At 42.2% G+C, this 18446-nt stretch overlaps 1 protein-coding gene across 2 annotated transcripts; it reads right to left on the reverse strand.

The window, feature by feature from the left end:
* Positions 1-3180: 3180 nt before the first annotated feature.
* On the reverse strand, positions 3181-18349 carry HOXD4 (homeobox D4). Of its 2 annotated transcripts, XM_051986168.1 has the most exons (3): positions 16611-18349; positions 15719-16028; positions 3181-3267 (listed from the first exon to the last, which is right to left on the reverse strand). In XM_051986168.1, the coding sequence occupies exons 1-2, from the start codon at positions 17020-17022 to the stop codon at positions 15724-15726; spliced, it is 717 nt and encodes a 238-aa protein (XP_051842128.1). In that variant the 5' UTR covers positions 17023-18349; the 3' UTR covers positions 3181-3267; positions 15719-15723. The 2 variants fall into 2 exon arrangements, with proteins under 2 accessions (XP_051842128.1, XP_051842127.1); XM_051986167.1 differs by lacking the exon at positions 3181-3267 and having other exon boundaries at positions 12403-16028; positions 16611-18346.
* Positions 18350-18446: the final 97 nt, after the last annotated feature.

The following is an 18446-nucleotide window of genomic DNA, read 5'->3' on the forward strand; positions in this document are numbered from 1 at the left end:
TAATTAATGATCAATTTCCTTAGTTTAAATCTTTGGATCTCTTCTCTTCAGACATCCCCTAAGCTTCCATGTAGGCAATTAAGATAACCTGAATTACTTATACAAGTTGCATTACTTAGCATGTTTGAAGCATTTATTGGTACAAAAAATTTCCTCAGTTTGCTTATTTCTTTGCCAATTTGCTGCTTTAAGAATCTAATATCAATCTAACAATAAAAAATTCTTCCTCAAACTCTAAAATTCTAAACTTGAAATCAAAATTTGATTTTGATACATATCTTAAATAGTTACTTGAGGAAAGACAGGCTAGTTAAGAGCACTTTGCAGATCAGTTGGTTGATCTGAAGATGATACTGAGAAAGCAATGCTTTTTGTGTTTGAATTTTCACTTTCAATACTTTCTTGACATTTATGCAGATAAACATTCTCCAGTTTTCCCATGATAAGCAGTAATTATCTATATGTATCTAAAACAGTTGAATCTTTATCTACACATTTCCTTTTAATGTCTACATCTTGTGCTGATAATTAAAGTAACTAAAAAGAAAAATGACAGCTATTTTTTTAAATCATATGACCAATACAGGGTTAGATAATTCATAGGAGTCAAACACTAGGTTTGAGGAGGCCTTGGCTGAGGAGGCTTTAGATTTTTCCTAAGAGTCTTCTTTTCATTCTTTAGAATCCTGGCATTTTATGCATCTAAAAGTTAATGGCTGAGATTCTGATCGCCAAAACTCAAGAACACTTCAAACTTTTCATACTGCCATTCATCTAGACAACTATTATAGCAAATAAACAAATATCCCCTTTCTTTTTGTAAGGTTCAGGAAAAAAAAATTATTTTCAGACTTATGCTATAAGCACATTAATCAAATTAAAGTAGCTGCTTAAGACAATCTTATATCTATAGGGGAAAGCATGTATAGTATCTTTCTATTTACAATATTATATGCTTACAGACTGTATGATATTAAACATCCATAAAGTATTTTCTAGAGGAGTTATGTGTTATGTGTATGAGGCCTAAAAGTATAGCACAAAAAATTCAAAATTCAGTACCTTGGTTTCCATTGTCTTAAAGAATTTTATGAGTACTTCAATTATTATTGGTTAATTGTACATTCTCTAGCAGTGTGCACGGGGCCACCACTTTTTATTGTGTAGGGCCTTGTATATAGTGCTTCCAAAAAAATACTTCTTTAAAAACAAGAAAATGAGAATATTGCTGAGGAACTAGTTGTTTTTTTTTTTTTTAATTCTATTTCTTTTCAGAAATCTTTACTCCTTATGAACTCTGCTTGAACCTAAAAAGGAGGAATGGGTCATAAATCACTTGGACAATGGTCAACTGTTCAGTGGCTCATCTTTTGGATCCCCCCCCTCTTAAGTTTTTTTTTTTTCACCCTTTGGTACCTTAGTACATTTGGGCTCAGCAGAAAAATGCCTGGGGTAAGACCATATATGGGGGAGGCACAGAAAAGCTGGGTTTCTGCAAACAGGCTGCAGGCTCGTCCCAGGAGCACGACCCTGCAAAAAGGGCTGGAGGCTAAAGCCGAATGAACCTTTGCCATATGTTGCAGGCAATAAAATCAGTTTGACCCACCCATCCAATATCTGACTTCAGGCTGCCCAATCCTAAGAATGTCCTCCAACCCAGAAATGGGCCGTGTGTCTTTTCTTCCTGTTCCCAGGGAAGAGCCTAGCCTGCTTGGTAACTCCAATCCTTTTAGAAGTTCAGTTTGAAGGCAAGGGAGGCAGCAGGAATGTGGCGCCAAACGGTCACCCCCCCCCATCCCCCACCCCCCCACACACGTACCCACGTGTAAGAATACAAACTTCTCTCTTGACAAGTTCCCGGCCTCCCAATTGCGTTCGATCCGACGTCCAAACATATTCATATGAAGCAGCTCGGTACTAATACTTGCTCACTACACTTAATTCTGTTGGGGATCAATACCTAATATGATACCGAATAAATAAAAGGCAGTCAGAGCGGCCAGTGGATGGGGTTATTAAGCAGCCGGAGCTCTCGCGGTGCATATCAATGCACCTGTCATTGCGCCTTGTAACAAAATTTATGACTGCTAGTACGACGGGCAGTAAACGCTTCAGTAAGGAATGAAAAGGAAAACACTTCCCAAGCTCTCTCGCACTTTTCAGAAGTGTAAAACAGCCTCCGCGTAGGAGGGAGACCAGCAAAAGAATTCCCGACGCCGCACTTTTTCCAGCTTGGCCAACAGGAAGGGGAGATCTATATAAAGTGGTCCGATCAGTCCCCCGTAGCTCTCCTCCGCCAGGACTCAGACTACATCATCCCAGGGCCCAGGGACCATTGTTGAACCTTTATTTCTCTCCAAGGACGAAGAGCACTTTTTTCTACAGGGCATTTTGGAATGGAAAAAGTTCAGGGCACCTAACGGATACTACTCTACCCTGCACCTTGTCCTACCCAGAAGAACTCCGAAATACGGACTCTTTCTTATTTGTGGTGCAGTTACAAGAGGGGCTGCGATGGGGGAGGGGGGCAATCGATGGGATTTGACAAGAGCCGCCATTGTTAGTAAATTACGTTCTTTTTATAAATTCCATGTAGGTCTAGAGGGAAGTGGGGATGGCATATTGGTTCCTTCTGCTCACCCTCTGCTTTTGATAAACAGGGATTAAGAAGTCTACTGTGCATATTTCTTTTCTTAAACATATATGTTCTATGACTTGGGTGTGTGGCTTCACATGCCCTTTTGAGGAAAGACTGCTCCCTCTCACTCCCGTTAGAGTTGTCTAATATTTCTAGATCTTCAAATTTTCTCCCTGCAGTTTCAGCTCCTAAAAGTTAATTGTTTTATAAGGCAACATTTTCAGATATTCTCAAGTTCTTTTTCCCACTTGGTTATTATAGGCAATGCCAATGCCAATTTCTGGGCTAGCAGTTTTAAAATCACTTATTTAAAACAGATAACTCAAAACCATAACACACCCTACATTTAAGGCATGAGAATTAACGCCATTAAGTAGCAACATATTGTAAGATTGGTGATTGGTTATCATGGAATAATGCTACAATTCACATCAAGATCAAAGTTTCTGTTTTGTTTTACGTCTGTGATGTAGGAATGCTGGGGTCATATCCCTAAGTGGTAAGGTGGGTGGAAAATATGTGGAATTAAAGAAAACACTCACCACGATTACGTTTTTTCCCCTTGAATTTTGTCTTTAACTCTTTTTGTAGGATCTTCAGGTTTCTCTTGATAATCCGAGGAAGAGGATCTGGAACAGAATGGAAAACTCTCAGCGGAAGCTGTCTCTTCTGCGCACTTACACACTAATGTGTCGAGAGCCTTTTTCCCCCTTTAAGAGCTTCATAATCTCTGTGTGTGTGTGTGTGTGTGTGTGTGTGTGTGTGTGTGTGTGTGTGTGTGTATTACACTGTTCTAGCCCTAATTCAGAGGGATAGATTCAGCAAAAGGAGAGGAGAATTGGTTTGGTTTGGCGATGAATAAAACTAAAACCTTTCCTACAGAGTACTTTGGCTGAGGGGAAAGATTGGAGGGCAAACTTTTGCCGCGCCCTGTCAGATTTGTTCGACAATGAAAGTCCAGGGCATAAAGCGAAGGAATCTTGGAAGTTCTGAGAACAAAAATCTTGAGATTTCATCGCCCTCGCAAATTCGGAGTATGGAGGGGGGAAATTGCACCCTCTCTCTTCTTCCTCTCCCCTTTCTCCTAAACCAGACTGCTGGAATAAATGCCTAACTTTCATAGAGGCCTAGGGTTAACCACAATCCCAGGTGAAGAAAGGAGCTCTGTGAGAATGTACGCTAACCTCTGGGAGCAGACACGTGAAAGAATAGATGCGCTTGGAAGGGAACTTTGAGGTAGGGAATAAGCAGAGTTGGAGATCCATAACTAGAAGGAGGGATGGGGAAGGAAAGTGGCATATGCCTATTCTGGGCCAAAAGATAAAACAACTGCTGAGCTCTCCAGTGCTTCCATGGCTCCCCTGAGGAGGCACAGAAAGAAAAAAAAAAAAAGAATGGAAATTTACTAGCAAGCTCCCAGATGCCATTATCCGGGACTCTTGCTTGATGTAAAGAGGTGGCTATCTTAGGTCTATCATAATAAACAAAGCCCTGGAATCGTTGCCCACATCCACTCAACGCCTGGACTTCAGTTTGGCGGGAAACACCCTAAGAAATGAGAATGGTTCACAAATACAAGAATCGTTCAAACAGACCACCCCAATACTACCGCCTATCAAAGCCTCGGGTCTAGGGTGAGGGTGAAGGAAATTTGATAAAATTAGGTGAAAGGAGGAATTTCCCCCCTGGCATCCCGATTCTGTAATTTGTTGACTCAGTACTTTGAAAACATTAACCATGTTATGGGGGAAAAACCCACACAAAGCATCCTGGCATTATAAAGACAAGATCTCGCAACCATAAGCCTTTGAAATGACCTTTGGCTCGAGTAGCAATAACTCACCCCTTAATGAACACCCAACGGAAGCGCCTCCAAGAGATCCCAACACCACGGGGCTCCCAACTTTGCCACCAGTTCCTCTAGGTCCCTAGCCAGTGCCTTCTCGAAATAACTTGGCTTGGGGCTGGTCACAGGAAGAACAAACGGGAATTTAGGGGAGTAAGGGGAGCTGAGTGTCTAAAGCTCCATTTTTTCCTAAGTCCTTGGTCCCGGGCCTATCCCAATAACGTTTTATATAATATATTCACGTGGGCGGACATCAACTTTAAGTGTTTTATTTATTTTTTTCATTTTTAATGCGGTTCATTAAGACTAGGAGCCTTTCCAGAAGAAGACATTGAAAACTGAAAGGCCGTCAAACTCTCCCCATTCCAGCCGCAAGAGATTTCAGCATACCGCTAACATTTTTTTTTCTTAAAAAAAAAAGGTGGGGGGAACAAAACCCAAAACAAAATCCTTCTTTCTTTTTAATTTTTTTAAACCAACGGTTGACTAACTAGGTAAGTTTTCATTTTGTATTTAATTAGTTATCGACCTGGGATCCCCATGGCTACCATTGAGAATCTTTGTAGTAGAAGCTGATCTAGCTTAGTCTGAGGGACGGGAAAAGGTAAAGCTAGATAAAGTTGGCCAAGGTCTAGACTTCAGGTACCCAGCACCCAAACCTCCATCTTCCTTCTGGCCCACCCACCGATGAGGAAGATCCCAACTTGGTGATCTCAAAAGATCAGATGCTCCTCGCACTGGCTGTGGGCCATCCGACTGTAGCATCCTTTCCAGGAACAAGATGTGGAAGCCCGAATTCAAAGTTGTCAGGAAAACAATTCCCGTCCCCAGCCCCTAAACCTCCTCCTCTAGCTCTCACTACCACCCTCCCCGAGAAAATCTTTAGGATTACTCAGGCATAGACCCGATCTTGGCATTATTGAAATTTTCGGTGAAGTTATAAGTGACTGCATCTATGGGGCCAAATGAAATGCTGGTGGCGGTAATTGGATTCAGCTGACTAACTTGGCAGACTCACAGCTCCGAGGCATAGAGCTAAGAAAAATGTCCAGCGCCTTTAAGTTCTGATCAAGCCAGGCACATGCAATGGACAAAACAACTTTGTTGTCTCTTCTGATTGCTGCAAACGGCAGGAGGGGACCCATCTAGAAGGGTATCACCTGAAAAGGTCTTTCATACCCTTGGACTGTGGGCTAGTTTGGATCGAGTCATCTCCCCTGTTTGTGCTGAAGATATTACAAATATAGAGGGAAGAAAGATGAGCTCCCCCCTCTACCTACGATCCTAAATCTCCTTCTCAGCAAAAGTGGGTCTTCCCTACCCTAGACCACAGAGAAGAATCCAGAGGAAAAGCCTCAAAGACAGTTTCAGGGTTTTGTCTGAAGCTGAGAACCAAAATAATAATATAATAATGTTCAAGCAAAGACTAGGATGATGAAAAAAATATAGATGGTTTTCTATTTAGTCTAATTACTTTGCGGAAGCAGTGAAATGGGGTGAGGAGAGAGACCCAGAATCACCTAAAACCTCTCTCAAGATAGTAGTCACCAATAAAACTGCTGAAAGAAAAGGTTAGAGTCCGTTATTAAAAACACTTCTTGGCTTATATTATTTTATGCTCTTAAACATGTTGGGGGAGGAGTGGAGAAGATACTTTGATAGCAATTTCATACAAAAAGAAAAAATATTAGCCCAACAGTTGAGAAAAAAAAAAGTCCCATCCATGCATGTGGAAAGGTTTATAGAACAATGCATAGAGGCTACATTGCCACTGAGTTTATTTAAATACATATAAATCAACCTTCTTGCACCCTGCCCAACAGCCCAAGACAAGGAATTAATATGACATTCCATCTTACTTTGTCAGTGACAGCCTTTAAAAAAAGTTTCTTTTTTTTTTATTTACTTCATTTTCATCCTCTTTTTCGAACTACAGTTTGACCCCCACCAAGTCCTTCCTCCAGCTTCTCCAACCCCTCCCCTAAATTCATCCCCCTCCCTTCCAAATCCGCCACCCCACCAGCCAGTCTAAGAAGGAGGTGAATATCTTCTCCTAACCTTTGGGAACCCGGGGAGCTCCCCCACAAAGTGCATCTCATTACGATTAATCATCGTCCTCGATGTATATGTATAAGTGTATATAGGTCTATGCGGGCTAGCTAACAAATTGGCAATAATCAAGATCACAGATTACACAAAATAAATCATATTTAGTATCTCGCTAAAGGCAGCAGCGTGCGGCCCTGTGCTCAAAGGTTTCCATTTGTTTGTCATGCAATTGCTTACCTGGGTCTCAATTTATCATAAACCTGGTCTCCTCAGTCTCAATAAGTGCGCCTGCAGTTGTGAGAATATATCCTTCACCCTTTGTCTGCAGACAATACTGTCCTAAACCTGATCTTGCGGCTTTACAGACATTTCCATATACCCATGCAGACTGTATTCCCGATAGAATGGAACCAGGCTGAGGTTCAACGACCAATAAAGGCAGGAAGGATGGAGTTCTCAATGTGGGATACAAACCCTTTCCCAATGCCATCCGCCGCCCTCCAGCGCTGAGGTTGCCTCGGGTGCCTCTCTATCCCCCACCCTCCTCTCCTCTACACCCCCCCCCCCGGAGTCTGGGTTTGTTTTGATTTCAGAACGTGGCCCTCTATGAATTTGGAGCGAGCCCCAGAAACCCCCTCACGATCGGAAAATACAAGCGCTGCCTTAAAACGGGAAGCATATTTGTTCACGTGATCCCGAGAGCAGATTGTTCTGATTGAAGCTGAAACTTTCACGTTGTCCATCCCCGGAGCACGGGCATGGCTGGGGGGTTGGGGAGGGCTTGGTGGAAGGAGGAGGGTCTCAGGAGGTAGTGGGCGCGCAGGCACCCCGCGGCTCCAATCCCCGGGGTGGGGGTGGGGTGGGGGTGGGAAAGGAGTAAGAGGAGAGCACCGTAACCACCTTGCAACTTTCCGGCTCCCTTTTGAGGGAAAGGAACCAGCTATCTTGGGGGAGAGGGAGAGAGTCTTCTTTCTCTGGCCACTCAGGTCCCTTGGGCCAAAGAGGCCTGGTGGTTTCCAGTGATTGCAAGACTGTCTCTTCACTGAGAAATTGAAGGGGTCGATCAGAGTCGAGCCTTAGAGAGCTTGCCCCAAACCAGCTCTCCTGCGACACAGACGCCCAGCCATTCCGTTGGCTTGCATTGTTTACTACGGCGCTTCTCTCCCTCTCTCTTCCTTGTGGGTAAAACAAACACATAGGGTATTAATTAATTTGAATGGCAGTTTTGCCAGGCTTTGCTGATCAAATAAATGATTAATCCGCCACCGGTGAGATGGGGAGAAAAGAAGAGAGACTTAATTCTGAGTTGATGGGGGTGGGGGTAGAGGAGAGACGAATCTGCACCCAGCAGCAACCCCAGTGCCTAGATTGAAATGTTTCTCTTAGAAACATCCTCTCTATATCTTCATTCTTTCTCTTTCTTGCTCTCTTTCTTTCCTATTTTCCCATGTGCAGAGGAGATTTCCTGGAGCAGCAGAGATTGAAGAGCCCTCAAGAAAAGCGTGATGTGGGGCTGAGACAAGTCGTTTCCCCGGGGGTGGATGCGTGTGACTAATGTGTAGTGTTTATCTACAGAGATTCTGAACTTCTCAAGCTCTCTCCCCGAATATCTTCATCTCCTTTGTTTCAGGTTTGCCGGTAACTGAAGCCCCCAGAGCTAGGGGCAATGGTTGGTATCTGTCCTTAGGTCCCTTCCCGAGCCCCAGCCCGAGGCCTGACAGTAATGTATGACTTTACCTTCCGAACTAGAAGTGGAATGTAGCATTTATCTAAATTACATTGCTTTCTATGACTTTTCAAGTCAGTTATAAAAAGATTGGAGTTCAATTATAAAAGGATAATAGGTTCCGTGTAAATAATTGTTAGCCGATTGTTCTTGTTGGCTTGTTTGTTTTTTTCTTCCCACGATTTGCTCTCTCTCTTTTTGAGGAGGAGGAGGGTGGTTTTAAACCACCCACTGAAAAAGATATCGTGGACTCTGCCTTGAAATACAAATGCCTAGGAAGAAAAGACTTTCTGTGTGTTTTATTTTCTGCCAGCCTTGACAGTCATACACGAATCTGTGTTTATTCACCTAATCACCTACACATAGACATGTATGAGGAATGTATTATAATCCATCCCATACACATCCTCTATACACTCGATTTATTTATTGTAGACAAAGATATACACACATATGCTGCTTCAGTCCATCTCTTGCAAATGATTATGAATTTCAAATCTTATATCTACATTTCAATTAAAATTCCTCTTTTCGGAGTGTGTTCTTTGTACATGCATAAACAATACATAATTTGGACAGAATGAGAAAGCGCACAAATTTCCTCTCTCCCCTCTGAATATTTTTTTAATTGGGAAAAATTAAATGGAAATAGATGAGGCAACAACTAGCACACCCACCCACCCCTACCAAAAAGGTGGGGGGAAGAAAGGGCAAAAAAAAAAAAATCCATCAGCCTCTCTTCTTTTGTTTAACTTAGTGAACCTCTTCTCAAAGTGAGCTTTCTTGATGGGCTTTCTTTCTGGACCCAGTAGATGGGTCCAAAGCCATCTTTTCCTCCCCTCACCGAATTCCAGTCTTTCTGGGGAGGAGCGGGAGCAGACGGGGAGCAAGTGTTAATCCGTAGTCGGAAAGGGAGGGCAGCTTTGCAGGGAATTTGTCTTAAGGAAAGGATCTAAGACTTCTTCAATCGGAGCATATGTTCATAGAGCAATAAAACGGAAAGATTTACAGTCCTCGCCCGGCCCCCAACAGCCTCGCACCCTTTCAAGAATTACTTACGATGATTTATCACAACAACCCGGGCAATTGTCAAACTGATAAAATATCCCGAGCCCGGTGCCCAAGGAGCCCCGTTCTTGGGAGAGTAGTGGGATGAGGCGCGAGGGTGGGGGATTGGGGGGGGGAGGAAGAGGAGAGACTGTAGTCCAATCCGGCATTTTGCAATATTTTCCCCTCTGGATCTAAAAAGGAAAGTTGGGTGATTAAGAAGTGGAGAGATAAAGGGGAAAGTAAATCTTCATTGAGAAAAATATCCGAGCAGTTCCTGATAAGAACCAAATCTGTGCCTGAGTCACCAGCAAAACACATAAACATTTGTCATGTTTGAATAATTGAATTAATGTGTTATTGTTTGAATGTATAATTCATAACGGGGAAAACTTTGTCTCCGTCCTGCCAGAAAAAAAAAATCCACCAACACACGTATTTAAAGAAAAGGAGGAAAAAAAGGTGGGGGGAGACATCAACAACCCACGGAAGTCATAAAAACTCCCAGGGAGGTATCTGAAACAGGATTCCTGAGAAGACTCTATTAAAGGGAATTCCAAAGCAAGAAACAGAATTTTCTTTCTCAGAGGAAAAGCTAGACTTGCCTGGAACTGAAAAGGTGCTTCTCTCCCAGGCCCCCTTTGAAATGTTTAAGAGCAGGGGATGGATGGATGGATCGAAGAGAGGTGAAACACCGGGCCTAGGGAGAACCAGCATTGCCTCCCAAAAGAAGGTTTTTGTTTTGTTTTTGGTTTGGTTTGGTTTTTTAATCTAAAATTATTTGTGGAGAGGATAAAGTCTCTTTTTCGCTAGCCCCTTTCCCCTCTTGTCTTCTCATGCTTCTCCCAAATGGGCTATCTGTCTCCTAAAGATAGCCAAATCTCCACCACGAAAAATAGATGTTTTTTTTCCTTCACTTTATTCACTTCCCCCGTTCTGGAAAATTGAGAGGAAAAGACAGAAAGAAGAGCAAAAAAAAAAAAAAAAAAATGCCTACCCTGAGTGAGGGAAGCATCAATGCCTAGATTGGGGGGGGGGGGGGGGAGTAAGCAACTCGGAAATCATTATCTGTTGGTTAAAACCTGCCTTGGGTAAAATTTCAACTCGATTTTATAGCCTTCTATTATGACGCAAAGAAAAATTTACGACCCTCGCTTGAAAAGAGGTCCGGGGCCTTTTCTCACCGGTTTAAGAATAGGCAGCAGATGCCCTGACAGCGAGCATTGTTCCCAGTTACACCAGTAAATCTAAGCTCCATTTCAGCACACATGCAAACCCCACAGCCTTGCCATTTTCTTTACAACTCTTGCTATCGCCAAGCAAAACGTGCGCGTACATACACATGCACACATATAGAACCTCTGGCCGCTCTCAGCAATTTTTCAAAAGTGCAAAGCTTTTCTGAATCAAAGGTCACTATATAAGCCTCTAACAACTTCTCACTGTCGTACAATTCCAAATCAGGAAGCCAAGGGAACTATTTGTCAACCCCCCTGACAGCTAAGTTCATTAAGGATTTAAATCCGAAGAAATAAAAGTAGTAAAATGTTTACATACCGAGCTGCTCTTTCTCGCCTGCTACAGAGGGTTAGGTGTGCAGAGAAAGAGTCCGCTCCCTCCCTTTGTATATTATATTCTTGGGATCTCTTCAGTTTTCAAGTCTGATAGAGTCCTTTGCTTGGCAGATTAATGACGAGTCCGTGTTTCTTAAGGGACGTGCTGAATTAATTATTTCGCAAATCACGTGGTCGGGACTTGTAGAAATCTATTCTTATCATCTTCCTTGCACTTTGAAAATTCTCCCCGTTATGAATGGCCCTCCCTAGGCTGCTGGTGATCCCTACGATCGCCCAGTTCAGGGGAAAGGGCTGACAAACATGGCCGTTGGAGGCTGTGTGGAAGGGCTCTGCTGGGAAGGTCCTGGCTTACTGTACTGTACAGTGAATGGTGTTTGCTGTTGACTCTGCTTTTCCTCCCCATTCTTTCCTTAACGACTAGTGGTGATATAATATACAGAATTTTATTGATGTATTGGTAGTAACAGGAGGAGCCATTAAACAGAAAACGGTCAAAGTATAATCATAAAATGTGTCTGAATATTTAAACTTATGTCTGTGCACTTATAAATACACATGTACACGCGTCTCTGCCGAGCTCTTCCATATATTAAGCACACATGTCTTATTTTATGCATTGTGCTCATTTCGTGTCTCGAGCAAGCACCATCTATTTTTGGACTCCTGCCTTGGCTACTCTTCAAGGAAAGACAAGTCAAATATGAAAAATACTCTCGATAAAAATAGCGCCCGCCACTTTTTATAGCAAGGGGTGTTTATTGTTGCCTATGGAGCTTCTATCACGGGAGAGACAAGGAGAGAAGGGGACTGGACTGGGCAGTCTCAGAAAAGTTTTTCTCCAAATTTTTAGTTTAAGATGTTCAAGCAATTGATACAATCAGCCTGCTAATAGGGTAGGTTTGGGGGTGAGGGGTTATTTTTTGTGTGTGTGTGTGGGGGTTTCCACGATCTAGTCTCTTCCTTCTAGTTGTCAATTAACAGCTTGAACTCTATATCCATCTCAGAATCCAGTGCTCTGTGGGGCTCCAAGGTTCAAGAAGAAGGTGGGGGTGGAGAGAAGTACTTTCCTGACGGTAATCAGGTGGGAAACAAACTTGGAAACCAGTCCTTTAGTATGAGCTGGTCAACTATTTTTCCCAAAAGAAAATAATCAGACAGTACCTGGGTAACTTATTCTAACCTAAGGCTCTTCCCCAGCAACAGCATTCCAGTCAAGGTGATTTGTCAGATAGTTTAAAAGTAGTCTGGTGAAAAAGGCTGTTAGAGTAGGGCACCCCCCCCCCAAAAAAAAGGAGGGATTTTTTTTAAAGGTGTACTTTGGTACTCTGTTTTTTAAAAAAAGCAAAACTAAGGTAAGTCCAGTTTACTCCTCTACCCCCATTATTGCATCATTGCGGGGAATGACAAATAAGTAAATAAGTATGCAGATAAACAAGCAAGTAAACAAGCAAGCAAGCAAATGTTGAAACTTAATTTTCAAGACTTACAAAGACTGCTTCTGTCAAAGCAACAAACAGAATAGGTTTCTCTACACCTTTTATTATTTCAAATATATATGAACAAATTACATCAAAACTACAGGCAACAATCAGTATAAATAATACTTTAATCAGTGGCAGCAAAACCATTGGTAGATTCTATAAAAGCATCTTATATGGACAGATATCATAGGTGTTGCTTGACGATGTCATAACAAAAGGCTGCAAATACATATTGGGATGTTTGAGGAGCAGTTTCTTCAAGAAAACATTCCTCTTTCACTTTCAGTCACAGAATCACCCCCACCAGAATTTAAAACAACAATAACAACAACATAAACAAACAAACAAACAAAAAAAAAAAAAAAACACTTCTGGCTCATATTTTCTGGAACAAAATGGGAAAAAAAATAATAGCAAATGGGCCATAAAGCTCATTTTTTGTCGAGCTTCCCTTTCAGTAGGAACACAGATGGAAACTCTCTTCTTACTCATTTTGGCTGGAACCACAGAGAGGGTTTCCTGAGGCCACTGGCCTAGTGTGGGCCTCTTCCAGCAAGCCCAAATGGATCCTTGATCCCAAGATGAATTTAAGAGTTGGGTCTGCCCTCACATTCATCCAGTATATATTAACATTTCAAAAGCCCATCACTTGAGCCATACAAGGAAAGTTGAGACTTATAAACAAAGAGGTTGTTTCTTTGATTAAGTTACTTTCCAGAGTATTAGCTCTAAGTAAGAGAAGGAGCCTTGGCTTTTTTCCAAGAAAACATACTTGTGTGCTTTCTCAGCCAGAGTAAGGGAGAGTTGAGTTAAGCAATTGTGACATTTGGTAGAAAGCTGGGTCTAAGTAACCTGAACTTCTAAGGGGGTGGGAGGAATATCCCTGTGGCTGGACATCATGCAAAATAGATATTTCACGGAAAAGCTTCAAAATAGGGATGTGAATTTCAGAGAATAGTGAGAGCAATGCCCAATTTGCCTAAGGAAAAACCTTTACAAATGCTGCATCCAAATGGTCTCCATGTCAGAAAAGAGAGAGGGAGAGGGAAGGGTAGTTAGAGTCCAAAAGGTTAAGGGTTTAGAGGTCAGTCCTCCCGGCTGAAATACAGCTAATCGAATAGAAAATTTGTCCTCTGGATGAACCTGTTTCTGTAATTTAGCCGAACTTCAGTAAAATACCTTTTCAGCTTCTCAACGTGAAGGCGTCAGAAAAAAGACGTCTTTACTATGTATGAACTCAGTGCTTTTTGTCATAGAAACAATGATGCAAATAATGCAGGAATATCCATCTTTAATATCACGACATGTAGATATTCAAGAATTGCCATGTGCAAGTCTGAGAATCAGGCTCACCCCAAGGAAGAACAAAGAATTGTCTCCAGGATAAAATACAAAAGACCAAGTCTTGGAAAAAAAAAAAAAAAACTTTAGAGGAACCTATTTTCAGCCAAAGAACTCAAATTAATTAATACCTGCTCCCAGCTTTGGGCATGAACCGTACTGAGAAGCAAACATATGCCTTGAACTGACATTTTCTCCATTTCAGCCTATTTTTAAATTACCTATAGAGTTTTCCAAAATGTCTGGAGAAATAACACAATTCTATGATCTCTCTTTCTCTTAATTCTAATCCCTCCTCCACATTTTCTCCTTCCTTTCAATTCTGTAATGGCTCAAATAACTTTATTTGGTGATTTTATTTTAGAAACCGAGAGAATTGAGGATGAGTGTGTGTGTGTATAAAACATGAAAAGCTTGGTTTCTAACTAGCTTTGGAAGAACCTTTCCATTTTCCCACTTATATTTAAAGGGTTAGTGTTTAAAACACGCACATACACATACACACACACACACAATTTCTTTTTAAATCCACAAACCTCTCTTAACAGAGAAGTATAAGAAAAATGGCAACAAATCTCTTTCCCGTGGTTTGAGTATTTTTCATGTTATTCTCCTGCCGAACTCAAGGTGAGACATGATTTGAAAACGTTAAAAGGGTGCAGTAGATCACCCAAGACTAGGATATAAAAGATTCACTTCTATTTAGCAAAAAAGGCATTTTCTCCCCTCCTGGAACTAACTTCCTTCTATTCTTGACCATTTGATTCAATTTGCTTGCCTTCTTATTTATTTGGACAGCATTCCCCCAACCCCACCCCCAGCCCCAATATGTTTTCCAGATTTCTGGTAAGACAATACTTTGCTAAACAGATTGGTGTGCAAGGTGAATTGTGCGTTGGGAATCGAGTTAGAAGGTAAGAAGATCTCTACCATGGCACCGAAGAGTGGGGTTATTTTGTTTGGTTTCCCCACAATGAAAATGTTTGACCATTTGTTCCCTTTTTAAAAATCCCACAAAAGCGGTTGTGAGTAGAGCGAAGAACCAGTTGTGCAGTCTAAACACATTTTAAAGAAATTGACTTTGGGTCGATATGTATTCTCCCCCTCCCCCCCTTTTTTTTTTCTCTTTATAAAAGGGTTAGGGCATTTCTCCCACAGAAGATAGGGAGGAGGAAGAGAGTACTAAATGCCTGGTAAAGTGAGAAATCTAAGCCGTACAAATTCTGTATGATTTTCCATAAGAAGGAACCTTGAGCTTCAGCTCCTCTGCTTAAGACTTTTGGCTTAACGCACGTATTAATGTGTGTGTGTTCCTCTAATCGACAAATAAATAAATACGTAAACACAATCTGAAAATAAAATAACCCGTTTCCACTTCTTTCCTAGGTATTTCTTTGGGGGTTTCTGAACATGAACGGGGGCTTTAAATCATAATCCGGCACAAGAGAGAAGACCCAAGAAGTTCACAAATCCTGTACCCAGCTCAAAGCCCTTTGCCCTGAACTCTCCTACATTCCATAAGCCCTGAAACTGCATAAGGTGGGGGATGAGGGTAGGCAGAACATCAAGACTGATACTGGCATAGAATCAAACCTTCACTTTAAAATTGAAAACCGAAAAGATGCAATTTCCATTTGTGTTTAATGACTCGTCAGATTTTTATAGACTCAGTAGCTCCTTCGATATATAATTATATATACATACATACACACATATATAATTATATATCTCTCTATATAATTTTCCCCTAAACTTTCCACTTCCTGCCTGGAGAGTTTGGGGGTTGTGCTAGTATGAAGAATGCCAAGAAAGTCTGAAGTACCCTCAGCGAGTCCGCTTTGTACAGCACAGCACCTTAAAGCAAGCTGACAGCCTGGGGAGGCTTTGCCTGCTCCATGCAGGTTGTGTTTGGATCATATCAGTTCTACACACAGCACAGTTCAGAAGCAAGGGATGAAATTGGGGGGAGGGATGGGAAAGATTGGAAGGGTGGGGGTGGGGGGGAGATTTCACCTCCTCTATAAAGTCGTCAAGTCAGTGTGATGGTCCTTGGACACGGGCTGTAAATGCTGATTCGAGGCAGCCGAGGAAGACCTGCCCTTCGTATTGGGCAGTTTGTGGTCTTTTTTCCATTTCATCCTACGGTTCTGAAACCAGATCTTGATCTGGCGTTCAGAGAGACAGAGAGTGTGGGCTATTTCGATCCGACGACGCCTCGTCAGATACCTGTTAAAATGGAATTCCTTTTCCAGTTCTAGGACTTGCTGCCTTGTGTAGGCTGTTCTGGATCGCTTGGGCTCCCCTCCGGTGTAATTAGGATTCACTGAAGGGGAACAAAAGAAATACACGTAAATGTAAGCTACATAAGAACAAGTTTAGTGCAGTTCAATCTGAGCTTACACTCCATTATGATTTTTAAACAATCCTCGGGCGCGCGCATAGACGCGCGCGTGCACACACAAGCTTGTAGTATATGGGGTCACTAAATCCCCACCAAAAAACAAATAAACAAACCCAAACACCAACAACAAAAAACAATAATTATGAATGTTGGAATCTCTAAATTTTGTAAATTACACTCCTCCCCTTCTTTCATATATATTCTCCTTTTAAAAATGGAACACACCCCACCCACCCCATCTCCCCACCCCCAGATACAGCCAAGAAACCACATGGCCAACGGCCTATTTCCTCAGCTATAAAAATTTATGGGGAGAGTAATTGCGGCATCCATTTAACACACGCTCATGCACACACATACATACACACACACATACACACGTATTCGGACATAGTCCACAACTCCTAGCTGGATCTAGGAAAGCACTTGGGGGTAACAACCTCAGGGATGGTAAAACTGGGGTGGGAGGTGACAGAGCGATTGCAGTCAGAAGAGGAACCTTACCGGAATTTACATGCACTTTCTTCATCCAGGGGTACACCACAGCGGGTTGTTTGAGGGCCGTCCCGTTGGGAGGTTGCTTGAGGCTGGCCGGCTGGCTGCAGGCCCGGGAACTGGGAATTGGAGGCGGGGGACAATGCTCCCCTTGGCCCGGGTAGTGACTCGCCGGGCCCGATGGCTCCTGTCCATGACCCCGCGGAGGCACCGTAGAGCCTTGGGCATTGCTACAGCTGAAGGGTTGCTCGCTGTAGTTTGACCGTGGGTAGACTCCCTGATGCTGGAAATCCGAACCCTGAGAGCCACTATAATAGTCTGAGCTCTGCTCAGCTAGGTAGCTATTCTGCAAATATTCCTCACAAGGAGGAAATTTGGGGTCCACATACTTAGAGTTCACCATATACGAACTCATGGCCATTAATTTCTGAAGGTAGAAAATACTAATTTTTCTCGTGTTGTCTTTTTTTCTCCTTCCATAGGGCCCTCCTACTTGCTGTCAACTGAATAAAGTTAGGGGGCCATGTGACCGCCCCAGCCAATGGCGAAGGAGGAAGTTTATCACCGGATTTGTGAGCATCTCATAATTTTCACAAATTTAACTAAATAATATACGTGTAATCAAGTGACTCCACTCTATGCATTTGGTCTTCCCAGCCAGATGCTAATATGGTAGGACGATTCATCACTCCAACCCCCATCTCCTTTGCCTCTCAGGTAATCCGAGCTTTTGTTTGAAACTGACTTTTCTAACCTTCCATGCCCTTTCCACTAATCCCCCAGAAATCATTCCCCGGCCTTTCGCGTTACAGTGGTAAATAAAACAACCAGCCAGAATATATAACTGTATGCTAAAGGGATTGAGTCTGGGAATGGGGGGTGACAACAAGACATTGGGGAAAACGTGCAGAAAGAGAACTGGAAGAAAGATTCCACGCCCAAAGAAAAGCCATCAAACAGAAGGGGAATATGATGTACAATAGATGTGTCTTGGCTTTGTCTCTCCGGGGTCACCCAAAAGTTACCAGAATCTAGTTCGGTTGAATAAAATTAGGCAATCAGTAACTCCGAATGCACTTAGCAGGTCCCCATACAGAAATTCACACAGAAAGCAGGGCAACTCTCGTTTGTGCTGAGAGTTATCTCCCCCATTCCCGCCCTCCCCACTTCTTTACGATTGAAGTTACAAGCAGTTACATTGAAGACTGCGTAACACCATCCCAGGAAAGCATCCCAAATTTAATCATATAAACTTCCCCCATGCCCATCCGTCTGCCTTGAGAAGTAAATCCAAGCTGATATCTCTCGTGCTACTTTGCAGATAATCCAGGAGCTTAAAAAAAAGTAGCCAGGAAAATTCTTCACATCTACCCTCTCAACTCTTTTTTTTAAAAGTGCTCTTTTTTTAGAATTATTCATTTATCAAACTATTTTTCAGATCGTCCAGACCTACCATGTGACTCAGTTTTACAATGACCAGATTTTTTAAGCTTATCTATAATTCACCAACATTAATCCATATTCTCCATGTCCTAAGATGTCAGTAAATAAGACGGAGCTAGCATGACTTGGATAAATCTCCAATAAAGTAGCATGCATTTCATTTCGGATCCCCAGACATTTATAATTTTAACCATTTGCAGAAATGTGAAGTTTTTGCATCGACCATATATTCCCCTAGAATCGAATCTGTGACTATGTAAATACCACACAAATTCGGTTCTACAGGGTATATATAGACAACGTAATAACATTCTGTTAATCATCTACCATGTAATCTGCCAGGATCACTGCATTTTTTTTTCTGATTTATCTTACTTTCTAAATCAAAACTATTCTACACTG

The sequence above is a fragment of the Antechinus flavipes genome, chromosome 3 (assembly GCF_016432865.1).
Source record: "Antechinus flavipes isolate AdamAnt ecotype Samford, QLD, Australia chromosome 3, AdamAnt_v2, whole genome shotgun sequence".
NCBI classification, from domain to species: Eukaryota; Metazoa; Chordata; class Mammalia; order Dasyuromorphia; family Dasyuridae; genus Antechinus; species Antechinus flavipes.